Source organism: Periophthalmus magnuspinnatus, chromosome 10 (genome assembly GCF_009829125.3).
Source record: "Periophthalmus magnuspinnatus isolate fPerMag1 chromosome 10, fPerMag1.2.pri, whole genome shotgun sequence".
NCBI lineage: Eukaryota > Metazoa > Chordata > Actinopteri > Gobiiformes > Gobiidae > Periophthalmus > Periophthalmus magnuspinnatus.
In genome coordinates, this window is record NC_047135.1 from 4,681,727 (window position 1) to 4,703,461 (window position 21,735).

At 39.0% G+C, this 21,735-nt stretch overlaps 1 protein-coding gene across 1 annotated transcript; it reads left to right on the forward strand.

Annotated features, from left to right (window-relative positions):
* The first annotated feature begins 1,266 nt into the window (after positions 1-1,266).
* LOC117377888 (melanin-concentrating hormone receptor 2) lies at positions 1,267-20,330 on the forward strand. Its single transcript, XM_033974401.2, has 2 exons — positions 1,267-1,866; positions 14,153-20,330. Exons 1-2 carry the CDS (start codon positions 1,469-1,471, stop codon positions 14,790-14,792), a joined length of 1,038 nt encoding a protein of 345 aa, XP_033830292.1. The 5' UTR covers positions 1,267-1,468; the 3' UTR covers positions 14,793-20,330.
* The last annotated feature ends 1,405 nt before the right edge of the window (positions 20,331-21,735 follow it).

Here is a 21,735-nt window from a genome sequence, read left to right on the forward strand (position 1 = left end):
GACACATGTTACACAAGATCCTCCCTGCACTCCAACGACGGAAGGAGGTAATGCCAAAGTGTGTATCCTTAACCAGGGTTTGAAAACAAAGGGAGGACATTGTGTGTGTCTGTGGGTTTCATTGAATGACGAGGACACTGAGAAACTGGGGGTTAGACGAGGCGCTGTGAGGGAAACACGTGTTCTTATTTGATTTAGGGATTAGCAGACAGATAACGGAACAGAGATATTTGGGATAAAAATATTTGATTTATGCTGTCGGATTCTTATAACTTTGGGGTAACTTAACAAAAAATGAATAAATTAATAATAATAATAATAGTAATAAATAAATAAAATATAATTAAATAAATAAATAAATAAAACAAAATAATAATAAATGGTAATAAATCCAAATATACTAAAATTAAAATATAATAATAATAATAATAATATGAATATAATAAAAATTTTAATAATAATAATAATAATAATAATAATAATAATTCTGCTTTTTTCAGGTTATATTGGATAGGATATATTGCACTTTTTTGACTTTTTAATAATAAACTCATATCTTTATTTCATATTTTGTTTGAAAACAGCTTAAGGATAGAAACAGGTCCACTGAATTTCTGTTCAAACCTGCAAAACTGACACGTCCATCTCTTCGTAGTGACATAACAAGCAGTGGATTTTCAAGTATAAGTTTTTTTGTTTTTTCCTGTATGACTTTTTTTTAAAAGATGGTCTTATGTCATTTTTTTTTTTTTTTTTTAACCTTTTAACCTGTATCACCTGGAGTCTGTATGTTTTGAAGAACCATAAGTAAGTACAGAGGAGTGGGCGGAGACAGGGGATAGGTGGAAACTGATATTCAGACCTCAGATGCAGATTCAACAGAAATAAAACTCTGAGTAAATTAATAATGAGGAATAGAGCTAGAACTTAAACAGAAGTACAGTACTGTCTCCTTTAGAACATGGCGTGGTGCTTTACGCGTGGACTCCAACTCCAGCTGCTAATCTTAAACACAGACCAACACGCATTGTTACAAATCACTTGAGAAAGAATAACGTCAGAACACTTTGTCCTGGACGCTGTTATGTCCGCTCCATCAGAGAGTGAGTAAGTGGCTGACATCTGAAGTGAGCCGCCCAAGTTCTTTACGCAGTGGACGCACGGCCCCTCTGCCTTCCGCTATTTGCTGCGATATCACATGAAAAGATGTTAAAGGGAGGGCTCTGCGTCCTGGGCAGCACTGTGCGTCTGGTAAAGCGCACAGGGAGAATGTCAGAGAAAGTTGTGTTGGAGATGAGCGCGCAACGAGAAGCGACACGGCTCCATTCCACCTGTCCCGGGCTGTTTTAGACATTATTTCTGCACGTCTGTGAGCGGAGAGGACAGGATTAGAGCTGGTATTTGCTCTAGAGAAGCGCGCGCGACTTACCTGGACAACTTTGGAGCGCGCGTGGCACAAAGCGCAACAATGAATGACACGGAGATATTCTGCAAAAACAACCAAACTGAGAACTTAACCGACTCACCGTGTCCCATCCCGTCCCCGTACAGCTACATCGACATCACCACGTTCATGCACATCTTTCCATCCATCTATGGGATCCTGTGCTCTGTGGGAGTCATCGCCAACGGACTCGTCATTTACGCAGTGGCCGCGTGCAAAAAGAAGATGGTTTCGGACATTTACGTGTTAAATCTGGCCATCGCAGACATGCTGTTCCTCCTGGTCATGCCTTTTAACATCCACCAGCTGGTCCGGGACAGGCAGTGGGTCTTTGGAAACTTCATGTGCAAAGCTGTGGTGGTGGTGGATGTGAGCAACCAGTTCACCACCGTGGGTATTGTCACTGTGCTGTGTATTGACAGGTAAGAACACACTCAAAAGGGACTATTTCACTGTTTTTAAATGACAAACCTCACTTATAGAGGATCAGGATTGATAAACATGCACCAAAGTTCACATCAGACCCAATTTCAAGACTCCAAACTGGATAAATACTGTAGGAAACTAACAAACTAATTTGACACAATGGAAGTTTTGAGATATTTTTCTTTACAGGCTGATACAGGCAAGTGTTCTCCAACTGTGGAGAGAATGAAGGACTTTGCTTTGAAGAGATAAGCTATTTTTGAAGTATTTCCTTTCAAAGAGCCCAAATAAAATGATTGACTGTGTTTCTGTTCACTTTAAGCTGCAGGAGGAACTATTTACTATCAAAACCGAGCGTTTAAATCCTGCGTTTGTGTGGGATGTCGTTTGGCAGCACATGAGTCTGGAGGCTTTTGAGACAGATTTTACATTATTGAAGCATCTGAAGCTGATTTAACACGTGAAAAAGGTCGCGTTAATATGTAAACATGACTAATTAATGAATGGAAATGAACTCTAAACCCGGTATTGTGTACATTCAGACACGGGGTCTGCATGGGTGGGTGGTCGTGGCGAGATGGTTTAGCTCATCAGGTGGAGAACACTGTTGCATTTCGAGCAGTGATTAAGTCCCTACATTTCAATATTTCTCATGCATTTATTAATTTTGCTGTTTTCTAATTGTGCTTCACATAATTGAGGTATTAATATTTGAGTAGCTACATTTGTTTAAGCTGTACTTCTACATGTTGCGTTATGTTTACTTGACTAAAACTTTAAATGGTTTTCAAGGCACTCAAAGCACTTTACTGGGGGCGAGGTGGATGAAATGTGTTGCCCAAGGACACAACAACAGCACTCATTAGTGGAAACTGGAATCGCACCTCCAACTTGTGCGTCAGTGGGCAAAAACTTCACCAACAGAGCTGCTATCTCCTCACTTAAACTGACTCGTAGGGCTAAAAATTGACTTAAAATCGCAGTTTTAAGTGGTAGTTGTAACACTTTCCGCGTTTGTAGTACTAGTATTTCATGAGTATTCCGTTACCGTGACAAACAAACATACACGTCTGAGCTAGTTTCTTTGATGCTCAGTCCACATGAGATCAACATGCGACGTACACAACATCACATGTGCCCATTAGAGTCATCCTGGAAGTCAAGCGGATTACAGACGCACACAGCGAGCTAACTGTCTTAAGATGTATATCGCAGTAGTGGATAGGTCAAATCTTTAGGTTATTCTAATCTAAACCCTTTGACACGCTCCCGTCTGGCTCCGCGTTCACGTTGTGTACATTATCGAAAGAAAAGGCTGGTGACATTACACAGTGGAGCTCATAAAATCATTGGCGCTTACGTCTCCAGGGAGTAAAGTGCCATTATGTCAGAGATTTCAGCTTAAATACTCCTCTGCGCCTCTGTTGCTTTTTCCATTCAGGTTACTGCCTCTAGTTCAAGGATCTGTCCCCCGCCTCGCCATTTAAATCAGTTATAAGAAGCTTCAATAAAAGTAAACAAGATTCACGGCGTAGATTTAAGATCAAATGCTGGAAATGGATTTTTGTAGGCCTGTGAGGTCCTCTGGGTACGGCTGATCAAGATGGACGCTGACGGGATAACCCTGGACCAAGACAATTCAGTTTTAAATTGGTTTTGTTTGCGTGTTCAAGGATCAAATGTAGAGAATACATTTATTTACATGGACTCCACAGTATTTTACATAAGCACTGTTTGAAGTTTTGGACGTATACGCTCGGACAGTAGTAGTAACCATGACGACGAGGGCGACAGTGGCTCATTTAGTAGACGTTGGTGTTTCGAATCCCGCTCTGGACGTAAACATCATCGGTTGAATGGTGTTTTTCACTGGCTGGCGATGCACTTCAAGCTCCCACAGATGAATGCTGTTGTTGTGTCCTTGGGCAAGACACTTAACCCACCTCGTCCTCAGTGTCTGCGTACACTGATGTATGAATGCCTGTGTGAATGGTGCTATATACAAATGGGACAATGATTGTAGTTTTAGATAGACAGTCCCAGTTTAGGTCACTTAAAAGGTGCAATATGTGACTTTTCTAGAGGAGAGTTTGTCACCTGCTTGTTTCCACGGAGATGTTATTGCTTTATTATTAAAAAAGATTGGTTTAAAGATGGTTTAAAGGTTCGATATGGGTTCGGATCTCTGTCCAGCAAATGAAAGTCAATGCAATGTCCTCTAGAAGAAACGCTGAGTGGTTTGCGATTGAGACAATTGGAGAAAAGTGCTATATAAATGTGAAACCTTCGACTCTAAATGTGAAACCTTCGACTCTAATAGTTTTGACAGCAGCTTTTGAAATAGATGTAGTGGTTTATCGCGGGGGTTATGTTCTAAAAATAACCGGTAATAGGTGAAATCCGCAAAGTAGTCAGCTTTATTTTTGACTGTAAAACCCCTCACCACACACTTTATACACTTTTCTCACACAGGTATTAACATTTTCTCACGTTTCTCTCTTCTTTAATTAATTAATGGTGACTCACGTGTATTTCACAGTTCCTCTGACCGCGCCTCTTCGTCCTGGCGTTGCTCCGCTGTAGTGTCGATCAAACATGTCTGTAAATTTGTCTGAACACATTCTGTACTGTACAGGAGACACGGCACGGAGGAGACTGATGGACAATGGTCTACAGTACAACAGCCAATCAGGACGCAGAACACAATGCACGTTCAGACGATGTAAAAAAAGCATGTAAAATTCCACTAAAAAAATCCACAAAACAGCGAGACTGCGAAACTTGAACCGTGACATAGTGAGATAGAGAGACAGTCCCAGTTTAGATCATTTTAAAGGTGCAATATTTGACTTTTCTGGTAGAGAGTTTGTCACCTGCTTGTTTCCATGGAGATGTAGTTACTTTATTGTTGTTAAGCTACTGTGTTTAAGGTTCAGATCTCTGTTCAGCAAATGAATGTAGATCAATGCGAAGAAAGAAGAACAAAGGCTGAGTGGTTTGCGATTGAGATGATTGGAGAAAAGTGCTATATAAATGTGACCGTTGATAGTTTTCATAGCAGCTGTTGAAATAGATGTAGTATTGTCAATACAGTTGTCCCTCGCTATATCGCGGTTCACCTTTCACGGTCTTGCTGTTTCGCAGATTTCTTTTGGTGCAATCTTTCATGCTTTTTTACATCGTATAAGCGTGCATTGTGTTCTGCGTCCTGATTGGCTAAAGGACTGTAGACCATTGTCCATCAGTCTCCTCCGTGCTGTGTCTCCAAATTTACATAAACGTTGGATCGCAGTGTGACTCTGAAGTGCTGTATGTTTGCAATTTGTTTTCTCCTCGACAAAACCCACAATGTCGATGAAACGTTCTGCACCGACAAAGACGCCTACGAAGGTTTGAACTTTGAGAGAGTTTAAACGAGAGAGAAATGTGAGAAAATGTTAACGCCTGTGTGAGAAAAGTGTATAAAGTGTGTGGTGAGGGGTTTTACAGCCAAAAACATATAGAATAATTTAAAAAGTAGAAAGTAAAGATGATTACTTTGCAGATTTTGCCTATTACGGGTTATTTTTAGAACGTAACCTCCACGATAAACGAGGGACCTCTGTATATGTATATGAAAAATTGTTGCTGTAGCGTTTAACAATAAAAAATATATATTGAATTTGAAAGAAAAATCTCAAAAGGAAGCTAAAACCAATGAATAGCAACAAAATTAAGTCCATATTTTGAAGAGTCTACATGTTTTTGGACTCTCGACAGGCAGTATCCCCAGTATAACGCAGCTTAAGAGATAAAAATCCAGCTTACAATTTTAATATGAGATGTTCATGTCCGAAATTGGCTAAATCAAATCTGCAGAATAGTAAGGGAAATGAGGCTATAGATAAGATAAAACTTAGACTCCAAATATAGTCAGATGGTCGAGGTCCGGGTGGGTTTCAAATATTAAATCCATAACAAAAAGTGAGAGAACCTTGTACGTGAGTTTGAGGGAAATGGATGGGAGCGGCGTGCCCATGGCTGAAATAGGATCAGATAAGTAGGACGCTATTGTCCGATCGCACAAAGAGATATGGAGTTCATCTAGGTCCATTTTAGGTGTGGCAACTACAGCAAAAGAAGAAGACAAGAACGCCTCTGTCTTATTGGATCTTATATCTTCAAAACAGTGATTTGATGAAAAGCCGGTGCCATTTTTTGTTTGTTTTTTGCAGTGAGACTAGACTAACTATATGAATGTGTGTGATAATGGATGAGTGGCTGCTTGATGTAAAGGTCTTTGAGTGCCTTGAAAATGAAAAATCGCTATGTAAAAATCTATATCTGATTCGATTGGTAGATAATTTAACTTTAGAGTCAGCCTTTTTGTCCATCAAGTGGCTAGTAAGTCTTTTTTCTTTGCAAATATTACTCACTTTGCAAATACAGGAAAGTGAGGTTGAAGTCTTGAATATTTGCATACAAATGCGGTGTGGTAAAAGCTATAATAGAGCTGTCTTGTTTGGCAGTTTTGTTGAAGGAATAAATGTTTCAGTAAAAAAGAACATGACAATAAATAAGTGATTCTTTTTGGCAGACATGAGCATTTGTTTACCAGCTTTATATATATAATTCTATATATTTAACTGCTTTACATGTATAGGCTTCTTCTATGTTTCTGTCATGTCATCATGTAGTGATGGTGGAGTGATTGTGTAGTTATGGTGTAAAATAGTAATCTTGTAGTGATGGTGTAGTGTAGTGACGGTGGTGTGATGGTGCAGTGACGGTGTAATGTAGTGATGATGGTGGTGATGGTGTAGTGACGTTGCAGGGATGGTGTAGTGAGAGTGTAGTGAAGTGATGGTGTAGTGATGTAGTGATGGTGTAGTGTAGCAATGGTGTAGCGATGGTGTAGTGAGTGGAATGGGCAATGGAGTGATGGTGTAGTGATGATGCAGTGATGGTGTAGTGATGGTGCAGTGTAGTGACGTTGTAGTGACAGGGTAGTGGAGTGATGGTGCAGTGACAGTGTAGTGATGGTGCAGTGTAGTGATGGTGTATTGACGTTGTAGTGACAGGGTAGTGGAGTGATGGTGTATTGATGGCATAGTGTAGTGATAGTATGGTGTAGTGATGGTATAGTGACAGTGGAGTGATGGTGTAGTGACGGTGTAGTGATAGTGTAGTGATTGTGCAGTGTAGTGATGGTGTATTGATGGTATAATGTAGTGATAGTATGGTGTAGTGACAGTGTAGCGTAGTGATGGTGTACTGTAGTGATGATGTAATGATGAAAGGTTTTTATTCTGCACTCTTCTCTTTTACAGGTAATTTTATGATGATTATTTGTGATTATTTATGTTTTGATTTGTGTGATTTTAATGTCTTCCTTATTCTGTAAAGCACTTTGAATTACCTTGTGTACGAATTGTGCTATATAAATAAACTTGCCTTGCCTTGATGGTGTAGTGACAGTGGAGCGATGGTGTAGTGATGGTGTAATGATGGCACAGTGACGGTGTAGTGATGATGTAGCAATGGTGTAGTGTAGTGATGGTGTACTGTAGTTATGATGGTGTAGTGATAGTGCAGTGACGGTGTAGTGATGGTGTAATGGCGCATCTTGTTGGCTGCTTTAATTGTTTTTTGCCGGACAGTAGGAGAAGCTTACGCCCCCTACTGTTTGTACCATGTAGAGCAGCGTACAAGACAAGTCCCCACACCACCATCTCACGACATTTCTGACGCTCCTGTCTGACAAAAAGAATCACTAACTCTATGTTTAAAACTGAAGACAGAATGAACCTTTACCAAAGAACTTGACAACAGTCTCAAAAACAATTCCATAGTGTCTATAGTAAAAGAAAACAATAATTATGTCAACTGGAAAAAAAGTTATTTGAGCGAAAATGTTTCGTTGCTCGTCCAAGTCGCTTCTTCACTTCTGGTCAAATTACTTCCTTATATCTCTTATATCTTATATCTCTTAGTGACAATAATCTTTTTTTTTTAATATAAGATGTAAAAGTTGGACTCTTCTTCTGCCTTTTCCAGTCTGTATCATCTCATTTCATGCCAGTTTTCTGCTTTTCAGTCAGAAACATAAATTCCACTGTACTGCAGGGAGGCTGTGCGCAGTCAGTGTGTAAGTTTTAATATCGACGTGACACTTTGTTGCACCTTTCATTTGCACTTTTGAGTTATTTATGAATTCAATATCAGGAGGATTGGACTATGACAAGATGGTCTGCCAAGATATTTCTTTATTTTTTAGAAAAAGCACAGCCAGCTCAATAAAGACAAGTTTCAACAGGAAAACTTTTCTACAGTTCGTCTTCCAGATAGATTTTTTTTTTTCGCATTTATGACTTTGGCCGACACCCACATATTGATTTGTGTTTACTGATGCCCCTGCAGACTAATAGTGCACTCATTTGTCCAGCTAATGTTGGTGAATGCATATGCAAAAGTTTTGAGTCATGGCCGACCAAATAGTACTCAGGAATAGATTAAAACATTAGTGCTTTTAGAGCCACATTGACTTTTACTCTAAGTGGAGTGAGACCAGTGAACCATATTTAAGTCATTTATATACAGTAGGTCAGGATTGATTAATATAAGTACTTTAATAAAACATTTCACAACTTACTGCACATTTGACAGTTAATTTAACCACATTTTTGTTGTATTGTTGTAATAATGGCGCCAATACTGAACATTTTGCCGCATCAGATGTTGGTTCAGTCGATATCCTGGCTGGACATATACACTGCCTGGCCAACAAAAATAAAAAAATAAACTCGCCACCTGGATTTAACTAAGCAAATGATCTGGGGTTGCTGCAGTGGGTCTAGTCTAGGTTCAGCAACAGTCTGTGCTCAAACTTGAATATACTATGACCAGGTTATTCCATCAATGGATTTTTTTTTTCCCTGATGGCACGGGTGTATTCCATGATGACAATGCCAAGATTCATTGGGCTCAAATCGTGAAAGAGTGGGTCAGGAGCATGAGACATCATTTTCACACATGGATTGTCCACCACAGAGTCCAGACCTTAACCCCATTGAGAATCTTTGGGATGTGCTGGAGAAGCTTTGTGCAGCGTCAGACTCCACCATCATCAATGCAACATCTTGGATAAACATGAATGCAACACTGGATGGAAATAAATCTTGTGACATTTTGCAAAAGCGAAATCACGTGCCGTAATCAAAACTAAAGGCGGAACAACCAAATATTAGAGTGTGACCTTTTTTTTGGCCAGGTAATGTACATTGACACAATTAGACTATTTACAGGTCGTATTATTTACAGGGACAGCTCTTCCAGGGCTTCCAATACACCCTCATAGCTTCCCAGAGATTTTTTCCCCATTTTCATCTCAACTAAAATGTTCAAAAGGTGACCACAAACTGTACAAAATGAGACTTCTTAGGAAAAAAAAAGAGTTCCGTTTTAGGTTTTATAAAACACTACAGGAGCTAAATACATTGAAACTTGTTTAAAACAGCGGCTCAAACATGGTGGAGGTGGTGGCTCGCGTCCAAATGATTTAAATGTACATGTTAAGTTCTCATTGAATAAGGTCGCACCCCCAAAGCTCCTCCAACCAAAAATGTTTGGCACCGCCCCTGAGTACTTGGCCTAGAAATTCTCATAATGCTTAAACTTTTATTTATGCACAATTGTTCTGTGGTTACATGAGAGATAAACGACAGCCACATAACAGATTTGGATCAGTTGTGTTTTATTTGATTTTATTTTAGTTTGAAGGAAATAAATGCTGTTTTCTGTTTGTGCACTGGTATTGGTTTATATTGAGCATCAGCAGCTATAACATCGAAACTGGTTTTGGAACTGAAATATCCGGACAGGAGGAATATAGCAACGGAAGAGACAATAGTGGTAATTACAGTAATGCACAACAGAGTGTTACAGTATGAGTACATATAGAGTAACAAAGTCATCTGTAGATACTTGTATTTGTTGGTGGAAACTATAAAAAAGCAGAGTGAGTCCTGACTTATCCAACAGCAGCAGTGTGTTGTTAAACTAATTTAATATTGTGTTTTGTGAAATCTGCCCTGTTAAAAACCCTCCTACAGGGCAGTGTTGCAAATTAACCTTGACTGTACACACTGTGGTTCCTGTATCAGATTACTGTGTTAAAATGTTTGTTGTGCCTGTCCCTATCAAATAAACAAACCAAACTAAACAAAAAAAAAAGAAAAATTGATAAATAAAAGATCTGCGTGCATTACAGTTTGCAACTACTGTAACTGTAATCACTAATAAACTTCAGACATTTATTTTTAATGAACTTGATAATCAGTATTTTCAATGTATTTTAATATATTTTATTGTAGCAAAAGTAAAAATTTAATTCAAGCTAACTACACTGAAGCTAATATTTCAGTTTGTTTACAGTTTGTGTTTGTTATCTGGGTGTATTGAGCTAAACTAAGTGTGATCTGTGTCTGAGTCATAGTTTGCATAATCGTTCAGGCTCCTAATGGATGCTCTCACATCTAGCACTATTGTTTTCTTTGTTTTAATTTAGGTCTGTGGATTTCTAAGGCCTCAATTCCTGCTCAAAGATGAAATGTCACTTCTAACAAAAAACGCCTCTTTAACTTCCCACTCAAATAATTTATTTTCTTTGGCTAATATCTCAGTATCTTCAAAGGAGTGGTTAGTGTGTTTCAGATGGATATGCACAGCAGATTGGTGTCCTGAGCTCCTCTTGTGATGCTGTTCGTACATTCTCTGCGGCTGTTTTGTTTCTCCAATATAAATGTATAGTAATTATTCTAAAAATAACACAACAATTACATGTCTAGTAATCATTTCAAATCAAGTTGTTCTGCTTAAATAAAGAATAATCAAAAATAAATAAAACAACAAATAACTTTACTCTAGTCCAGTGTGTCCTTAGCACTTCCCAGAGCACCGTCCTGCACACTTCCCAACACAGTCTGAAAAAAAAGTGCCATTCCCTCCACTTCAGTTGTACTTAAGGACAAAGTGGCCATTCATTTCTGCAAAAGCTCGGACGACCGGCTGAGTCCCTGCAGCACGCCGCTGATATATTAAACACACACAAAAGAGAATCAAAGAGAGTCATTTTAAAGTCACAAAAGCAAATGACTCTAATTTTCCACACTGCCTTGCCTCATCGGGCTACAGACAGGCCAGTAAGATCTGTGATTTTGGAGCACTTTGTTCGTTCGTTGTGATTCACCCGACAGCAGTCTGTAAAGTGCAGATGGAGAGGAATTATTGGGTGGATTTCTGAAGCTTGTGACAGAGCGCAAATCTGGGACTCAGTGACTCAACTTGGACTAGATTAAAATGCATAAATGAACCATATTTCCTGTCTGTGCAGCAGTGAGCTAACGTTCACTGTGGATTTTTAATGAAGCAGTGAAACACATCATTATTGTTCCCTAGAATACTTTTAAAGGTCCCATATTACGTTATTTTATGATCTATGTTATGTTTCCTCATCAAAAACAGACCTGGAGTTGTGTTCAGTTTCATTCACACATGTCTAACGCACAAATCCTGCATATTGAGCTCTTCTCTCAAACAGAAACCACTTTGTTCCACCTTGTGATGTCATGTAATACAGGAAGTGCTCCACTGTGTTTATAACTCCACACACCTTCACTAGAATCATTTGGATGATTTCAGACCTGGAATAAGCCATCTCTACTGAACTAAAGGTTAAAAGTAACTTGGAAACTAACATCTCACTTCATGACATCACAAGGTGGAACAGAGCATTTTGAGCTTTGGAGATGTACAGACTAATAATAAAGCGTTACTCAAACGTGTGAATGAAACAAAACTCAACTCCAGGTTTGTTTTTGATGAGGTAACAACATTATAACATATAATAAAGCTCACAAGAGTCAATTTTGTGTAATATAGAACCTTTAAAGTGCATATAACACTTTATTTCTATCCAAAATCTAGGGACATTTTTCTGACATTCTTTCATTTGTATTAGTCTAATTATACTTGACCTTGTTAACATTATTGTCGCTTTGTCATTTGTCGTCTGCTGCCTTCGTCCAATCTCAAAGTAAAATGATAAACTTTATAAAGAAAATAGGCAAGATTTTTTTAGTAAAACCTTAAATGTATTCAACTTTTTCCACAAAAAACAGACTAAAATCAAAAAATGCTGTTTTTCTTGTTTTGCCTGGACTAGGGCCTCCTCCTGCTTGTTTCCATGGAAATGTTCCTTTGGCTATAATATTCATCGTTTTCCCTTTGAAACCTTTAGATACACACTTTCACTCAGCCTTTTCATTTCAGGGGATGAATAAAAACCCATCACTCTACACTCTATGAAAAAGTAGGTTGGCCATCACGATCTGCTAGAAGAAAACAACACGGTTTAAACTAAGGGACTACTGGAAAGATCGCCTTGGAAAGAACGTCTCACTTGTTTTTGAACATTGTTACGGGAACTTTTAATACAAGATTTCATGATTATCTATGTTAAAAACTGGCTGCACTAGAACTTTAATTGGAAAAAAGTCTTTGGTTATTTTGCTTCTCAGAGAGTAACACATTTCAAGGATGTACAAAACTGGAAAACGTTGGTACCGCTAATACAGTTTAATAATCTGGTGATGAACATTTATAATCTCACATCTCTTTAATGTTTTAAACGGACCTATGCAGTTTGTGTTTTGGTTGTTTTGTTCGGTATTTTAACAGAGCGCAGTGATAAAGAGAGTTTGGTATTCTCATTGGACTCGCTGTATAAACAAAGATAAATGAAAATGTAAATGAATATAACTGTTCATTATGTTAACGATGTTTTAGTGAAATGAATCTAACCTCTCGCTGATCTCTAAGGCTCTCTGCTGTCAACAGTTGAATGCTGATGTAATGAAGGATCTATATAAAACTTTCTATTTAACCAGACAGCTACTTAAGCCATAAATCTCTTTCTTTCAGCTCTTTGTAAACCTGTTCAAAGACGTCTTTTCTACCTTTGTAACACTGAAAATGAAGATTGTACAAAGTATGTTTTTGTGTGAAAGGTGTTTGAAGAAGTCAAAGGCAGATTAAGGGAAAACATCATCTGACTATTATTTCTGACTTTTAAGAACCTTCAAATTCACAACTTTAATCACGGACAAAAGGTGTTCAGGTAGTGTTCAGGTTTCAGACGATGTCACAAGATTCTTCAGGCCATTTAAGACAAAAACGCAGCTAAAATGAATATTGTTCATATATAGATTTGTATTCTGGGGTCCCGGGGTTTAATCTCCAGAAAAAGTTGAAGAATTAGCCGTAAAAATCAGATATCAGCAAGAAAAAAAAAATACTAGAGTAAAAATGTACGGTTAAAAATGTACTTAATGAGAAAAAGTAAAGTATTTGGCTCAATTTTGAGGTCTAATAAAGAACAACAGAAACATTTGAATTTTGTATTTATTTTTTTTTGCTCAAACTACAAATGCGTAAAAAAAAATCTGACTTTTCAGCAGGTCTCAAACAATAATAAGAAATACTTTATCCAAAAAATACTTTTCAGTCCAGTTAAAAAATGTAGAGGAGTGCTGCTCTAGTAAAAGTAAAACATATCCACTGTCAAACTGTCTTAACTCTAAAGCGTCGGACGCTATCGCCGCCGATAGACTCGCGGTTGTGGACTTTCCTTTACCGTAACTCCCCAACCAATTGTGCTTCATGTAAATTCAAACGGCGTCTCAAAGCAGAGACATGAGGCTCTTTAAATATGTTACTGTCATTACGGTAATGTGCTTACAATGTCCCTCGAAGACGACCAATCAGAACGCAGGTGCCGCCGGGATTTTCTCAGCCAGTTATTCAATGCGTCAAAGGAAAAATACAGATGGATATGTAAAATAGAGGTAGTTGTGTGAAAAAAGACAAAAGTACATGCTGATACCTCCTTTAACATGATTTGTATGGCTAAAAAATAAAAAAATCTCTATAATGTGCTCAGTCCTTAAAGGGTTAAGCACTTTTATAGTAATGTACTTTACTACTTTTACTTCATTATGTTCCACAAATGATAATAGAAATGATCAGGTTCAACATTTGTGCATTTGTCTTTGGGATATTTCAATGGAAAGAACAATTCAACCAAAATAGAAATCAGGCTCTTGTCCTGATCTGGGAGTATGACATCCCTCACATTCGAAAATCAGAAAGTTGTGTGTGTAGCGTAGCTTTGTGTGGTACTGCATGTGTCCAAGGACAAACCCCCTCCTACTGAAACTGACCTGACCTTCCTCATGTATCCTGCAGGTACATAGCGATCGTCCACCCCACGTCAGAGCGCAGGACCATCCAGTGGACCATCATCATAAACCTGCTGGTGTGGGTGGGCAGTTTCCTCCTCACCGTCCCCGTCATGCTCTACGCCAAAGTGGAGAAACGCCAAACCATGGAGGTGTGCATGATGTACCTGGACGGGCCCGAGGATATGTACTGGTACACGCTTTACCAGTCCATCCTGGGCTTCATCATCCCCCTCATCATCATCAGCACATTCTACTCGCTCACCTTGTACCACGTCTTCAGCTCCGTGCGGCGAGTCAAACGCAAGAAGTCGGTTTGGGCCAAAAGAGCCACCAAAATGGTCCTCATGGTCATCGCCTTGTTTCTTATTTGCTGGTCGCCTTATCACGTGATTCAAGTGATCAATTTGAGCAACAACACCCCAACTGTGTCGTTCATTTATGCCTATAACATAAGTATTTGTCTGAGTTATTCACACAGTTGTATTAATCCGCTCATGTTGTTGATTTTTGCCCAAAATTACCGGGAGCGACTCTGCAAGAGGAACGCCCTGCACAGCTCCCAGCAGTCGTCCAAAGTCACAGTGGTCAAAATGGACGGCTCGAGTACGACCAATGACCCCAACTATCGCTGCACGGTGATATGACCCTTGACAACTTTGACAAAAAAGACAAAATGTTCAACAACTGCTCAATCAAACTATACCGGAAGCCTCGGCGTACATGTCCGTGTACACTGGACATGCCGTGTATGTTTGATCTGGAAAAACTGAGGGAATTTTAACTTTTTATCGTGAAATGTTTATGAAGATTCAAGGAACTTTTGCGACCCTTATTGGCAAGAAAATAAAAACATGCTGGTCAGTGTCTATTTGCAGTGATCTCTGTAAAAAAAGGAGCATTTTAAAGGTGCATTTTTGTATCTTTTCTGCTTGTGCTCACTGATATTTTAGCTTTGCCTGGAATATTCCACAGTACGGTCGCCCACTCGCAGTAAAACCTGTAACCTGATCTGTAACTTGCCCTGGTGGCATCTCCTGCTTGTCCCCCATCGGCATAGATAAAGTTTAAAACCATACTCAATAAGATCTTGCTTTGCCTTATTGAGGTGGCTTGAACAAAAATGTCTGTCAGATAATATTTAGTTTGTTGAAGCGTTTAAAACCCAGGTTGAAATCTCTCCACTGATTTGAGCGGTCGATTTGTAGTTAACGTAAGTCTCATGACATCTGGGTCAGTGAGTTTCAAGTAAGTGGGCCAAACAGGAGTAGATAGTGAATCACTGGCTTTGTCTGCTGTAGAGTCACTGTCTGCACTTGTGCTGCGCCTGTAGTGCTCCGACAGTGACCAGCATTTGATGTGGAAACCAAAAATGCCACAAAGGGTTAGACTTTTAAGACATGTATTTATACTCTTCTATTCACTAAAGCTGTCGTATCCAAATACTACACGGAATCAATATCATTTTGTATGAAGTAGTTTTGTTTTCACGCCCTGGTTGGTGCAAAATATATATTTAAATCAGCTTTTATACATCAAATGATTTTCCTTTCCCTACTACCTACTACTAAAGTGTCTCTAACTCTAAAAATGTGCCTCAGAATATGCAGTAATTACTACACAGAACACTGTAACCCTATTTTGTTTTTATAGCAGATGTCCTTCCTGACAGAACCATCTTTATTAAGTCGACTGTAGCCATCGTAAATGTTATTGTTTGAGACTGATGTATTTGTTGCTTGATACACAGGGTTTTTTTGCATTTTCCACGGACAATGAATCTTGAACAAAAGGCATGACATTTTTTTTCAAACCTGTAAAGACTTAAATACACAATGCGGAATGATTTGTTACTCCAGAAGTAGGAGGAATTCAGAGTTTTGACTCATTTCGGCTTTAAATCATCATGAGAAGTGTCCGCTCTGATGCATTGTCCTCTGAGGGTGAATTTGATCATTGTAAAAAAAGACTTTGGAGTAAAGTGTTTGTCCCTGGTGGTTGGTGAATCACACGGCCTAGAGATCCAGGCCACCGTGTTCTTTAAGACACTTTTCCATTGCTTTGTTGCCACTGAGACAAGAGGCTATTAAACCTCAGACACACAAGTGCAAGTCTGACCTCAGGAGACGACGTTAACATCACCTCTCGGGTCACATGAGGTGGAAGCGTCTCTAAAGATAAATGGATTTTGGTCATACTTTTACAAGCGCTTTGTTATTTGCTACCTGGTTGTCTCCGTGGGTATTACTTTGCCTGAAAATTCCACAGTATGGCATTAAATTCATACGGCAAATGGTAAATGGTCACGTTTTTAGCAAGCGCTGTTCCATATTCAAGGCGTTCAAAGCGTTTTACATGAAGGAACCACTCGCCCATTCACACGCAGACACTGGGGGTGAAGTGGGTTAAGTGTCTTGCTCAAGGACACAACAATAACATTCACCTGTGGGAGCTAAAATCGCACTGCCAACCTTCAGATCAGTGAACAAACGCCCTACAAACAGGTCTGATCTGCGAGAGATGGACCTACTCGCACTAAGAAGGTTTTTTTCTTTCTGTCTCTGAGGCTTTTAAGACCAAAAACAACTGAATAAATGCAAGGTAGATACATTTAAAGCCATACAGCGGAACTTTCCAGGTAAAAAACATGCAGAAAAGCAGGTGCCAGGACCTCGCGCCCCCACCTTAAAAGTTATTGCGTGTTTTAAAGTTATCATCTACTATTTCTGCGACATAGAGTAGATTTGTAAATGTTTCCCTAGTTGTATTTTTTTTCTGAAACCTGCAAAATATGAATTAACTTTGGACGATTTAAAACCACGTGTGTTTAGATATTGAGTTGTTTTCTTACTTTTACCTAACAAATTGCTTTAAGATAAGGATATATTTGCATTACGAGCTGTTAAAGTGTTTATTAAAAGGGTTTCACTGCCTCACTGGAGCACATGCGGTGTATTGTGCTACACTGTGTACTCTGTGTTGTCTTTATCGTCACTACAATGTACCTTCTGTGCTTTCCCCTCGCTGTGCGGATAGAAGATCGTCCAACTCGTAGACTGTATAAAGAAGTGGACTAAGCGAGTGTGACATCACCCACGGCGTTCGGCTCCAGTTGAACGAAGCCTGTCGAGGTTAGCGGTCTTGAGAGCCGAGTTTCTTATTAAGAATTAGGAATATTAGAAAAAAGCCAATCAGGATCGACCGCAGGAGTGTAGAACGGGTTAATACGAACATTTTAAGACCAAAATGACGAGTCTGACAGCAGCAGTTACAGAGAGAGGAGCCACAGATTTTCAATAGAAAGTGAATTGAAGCCAGAGTCGATGGAGCTGGACGTGCACCCACTTCCTGCGCTCACTTCCTGTTTGGAACGTGGCAGCTAGCGGGTTAGCTATGTCCATTTATATATACAGTCTATGCACAAAGATGCCCAAAGTGTTTCTTATTTCATTATTATTATTGTTGTATTCTATGTGAGTTTTACAAGTGATGTTTTCAAAGTGGTGAATCATTTCTGTGTAAAATAATTCACAGTTAATCTATGGAGCACATGCAGTTTGCATCTGACACTGTTTGACTTTTCATTTAATTGGTTTTCAGACTGTGATATCTCTGAGTTGATACACAGGCTTAATTAAAATGGAATTATTGCAATGATATGAAATTTATAAAACTTTAAAATGATGATGAACTTTAACTTTACTCTTTAGTTTAGTTTTGATTTACATTCAGTGTCCCTGGGATACAGAACGCAAACTTCTTCGATACTTTACGAAGATGTGAGTCTGGTCGCCGGTGAATCTTCTCTGTTTTCAAATGGGCGTGATTGACAGGTGGAACAGCCAATCAGGGACGCTCATGGCTTGTTCGTGTTAGAAATAATAAAGGAAAAAAAAATAGGACAAGGGGCAAAAAACATGATGGATTTCTGCAGAACCAACAAGCGAAACACTATTAATCCAACGTGAGATAAATGTCATTTTAATTGTAAATCGTACGCGACCAATGAGCTCCTTTGTTTCACACGTGTCACTGAAAAAAACAACACAGATCTGATTGGGCGATCACGTTTTACCGAGGCCGCAGAGGGCATGGGAACCAGATTGATATTGATCTGTTTAAAAACATAGAGAGGATTTGCCAGTCAGATATTCAGCAGGTCAGGGGTCTCCAAACTTTTTCTCCGGAGATTTACTTTTACAAAATGGAAAATGGTGGTTAGCGGTTACAGGAAATGAATAATGTAAACAGCTAGCCTTAGATGGGTCAGTTAGATGGTTAAAAACATGAATCATTATGTTAGTGTATAAAGTCAGGCTTCAAAAGTATAAAGGAGGAACGTGACGCATCAAATTTGAATGATTCAGTGCCATATGTATCGTTTCTAAATCAATCAATCAACGTTTATTTATAGAGCGCTTTACAACACTCAAGGTGACCAAAGTGCTTTCCAGTAAAATCAAATTAAAAACAAGTTAAAATCACACTAAAACATTAAAATAGGAGAATAAAATAAACTACATTAATACAAAAAATATATAAATAATGATAATGTGTCACAACATTACTAAGTGTTGAAAGCCAGTCTGAATAAATATGTTTTAAGCCTGGATTAAAAAAGACCAAAGTCAATAATGGTGCACATATCAGGAGGCAGTTTGTTCCAGAGGCCCGATCACCCCCGATTTGGATTTCGGACCACCAACAGTTCGGCCAGGTAGTGCGGGGCGAGGCCATTAAGAACTTTACACACAAAAAGTAAAATAAGTAAGTAAATCTCATTGGGGGCTACAAGGAATGGTGCGGAGAGCTACGGTTAGCACACAAGCTACAAGCCGAAGAGTCCTGCGCTATCAGCCTGTATTTGGTCCTAATTCTTTGGTTACTACACTGTTTTCTATATATAAGTATCTGTATTAGTATGATGCAAAAGTTTAAAAGTGTTTTCAAAAGCGACCTTTGTTTTGCGTGATAGTTGAGATGAGAAATTCAGCCCGACTTAACCCACCATATTAACATCCCGGTCGCATTTCACATTTGAATAAGCCGTTGATGCAATGGTAATGGCTGAAATTGATTGAGTTTTCCCTTTGACATATCAAAAATGTGACTGCAGCCTTCATATGATGTTTGTGAGGGAAAACAGAACAGTGCCGTTCATTTATCAGGTTCTGCCTAAAAATAAAAACAGGGACATTTTGTTGGTGAAAGGCATTTTCCTCATCTTCCGCATCTCGTTACAGAGAACAAGTTAACTCAATCACCACTGGCCTCATGCAGCATGTGTCTAAGCCAAGGCCTTCAAACTAGTTTAATTAAGATAGCACGGCCAGGGAAACACAACATTGGCTTGGAAAAAAAGATTTGGCTACATTTTTCTGCAAACCAAGTTAACAGTTTAAACCGTGCATATTTGTTTTGGTGGATTTTTCATTTGGACCGATTAAACGACTTGAATCTAAATCTGTTCCAGCGTTATTTCTTTGGCGTTTTCAGTCTTCAGTTCGAGAACTACAAAGGCCAGGACACATTTTTATTGACTTGTTTTGCTTATTTAGAAAAAAAAAGGTTTAGATTTGCAATAGATTTGTTTATTTTACCATTTCGCCAAGTCATTTGTTTCTCATTATTTGCAAATGCAGATGGAAAATAGAACAAGAAAGTGCGGTCAACATGAGCGCTTTAATCAAAAACTAGTTTGTCCAAGGCTCACATAACCTTGTCGCCATGGAGACGAGCAGACGGCAGAGCTCCGTGAAGTTTCACGCATTTTTAGGAATAAACAATGGATTATTATACAGGATGTGGCTGAGGGAAAGTTAGTTTTGGCATTTTGTACGCATACTTTTGCATTTTGGACTTATTAATACACAACTGAAATGACGGATACAGATAAAGGCTCAATATTACGCAGTTTCCTCCAAGTGATTACAACGCCATATTGAATAGATAGTCCTTATAAATCCTCAAAATATCCAATCGTCCAATCAAATCATCTCTTGTAATCTCTTGGTTTGTAGAAATGTGCAAAATAAATGTTGTAAACTTGGGTTGTACTTCCATATTTCTTTTAAATCCAAGGACTCCACCGTTGCCAAACACCTGCGAGGATCAGCTGAAGACAATCAAAAAACACTTTATATTTTTCCAGATAACCTTCAATACCTCCCTGATGATATAAACTGCAAATGAAAACATGTATCTGCGTAACTTCTTCTGTTTTGTCGGATGTGAACTCTCAGCCTCTGTGTAGTGTCAGCACTTTATGAGGATATACTGTGCTCTACTGTGTGTTGCCATGTCACATTATTAAACAGTAAAACCATTCAAAGTGTGATTTTCCTGCCTCGCGCACCTGGTTTGTTACGACACCGCTGCACTTCCGAGTTCACTAACGGGCTGGATCTTTCGCCTTTATGATCCCTGCAAACTCATAAATCACATGACTCCTTCACAGCGCACACTTTTACTTCCTATCGCGGTGAGGCAGATCCTTCTACAACATAAATCACATTATAGATTCTTTACTCTCCAGTCTCAAGGCCCCGTACAAGTTCACTTTTTTATATCGTAAAGGCAGCTATTGTCATGAGGTTATAAATAAAGCACATCCGACAAATTTTCCGAGCGGCTGCCGAAACATTAAAGAAGATCAATGCGCACATGGAATATTGGTTTTATAAGAAGGAGCGCGCGGGATCAGCTGGGGAGTTACGGTGCTTCAACATGGCTGTAAAAGAGTCACTTTGTGGGGGCAAAATGCTGAAGTGGCACCTCGCTGTCACTATAAAGTTCACAGTCAATGGGCCGTCAAAATCCAAGATGGCGGTTGTCTGCGTTCAGTGGGAATTACATGTATGACCAGCGTGTCCACAGTAGCACCGTTGTATACTTGATATTTACAGGAATGGGCTGGAAGAATGAGTTACAAAAGAGTTTCTAGAGTATGCTAAAAGGATTATGCAAGGTATAGTCACGTTTTTATATAGCGCTTTTCTTCCACCTTGAAGTCACTCAAAGCGCTTTACAACAAGGAAACACTCACCAATTCACGTACATATTCAGACACCAGGGTACTCTAAGTGTCCTGCCCAATGACGCAAAGAGAGCATTCATCTGTGGGAGCTGGAATCGCACCACCAAGATTCAAAAACTGCCAACTACTGAGCTACTGTCGCCCAGTAGCTCAGAAATATGACTTGGGCGACTGTTCACACCTTAGGGTTGTTCAATGGACTTAACGAAAAACAACTAGGGTGTGTTAGTTTCAGTGTAGTTACAGTAGCTCCTCCCATCAGACAAATACACTGCCTGGCCAAAAAAAAAAAAAGTCGCCTGGATTTATCTAAGCCAGGGGTGTCCAAACTATGGCTCGGGGGCCAAATGCGGCCCTCAGACCAATTTTTATTAGCCCTCAGGCTTTTAGTTGAACTGGTCCAATTGGTCAAAATCAGTGCTTTTTATGTCAAATTTGAGTAATCCTGCCAATATAACCTAAATAACATCACATTGCATTGTCATATAGACCTAATATTAATATTTCAATCCTTATTTAAAGTATGAAGTCAAAACTATGTTAAGTGCACTGAT

Bases quoted from the DNA above. Each gene is read 5' to 3' on its own strand.
- LOC117377888 (XM_033974401.2), top strand. From the start codon at position 1,469: ATGAATGACACGGAGATATTCTGCAAAAACAACCAAACTGAGAACTTA. The intron at 1,867-14,152 runs GTAAGAACACAC...TGTATCCTGCAG, and splicing joins ACTGTGCTGTGTATTGACAG to GTACATAGCGATCGTCCACC.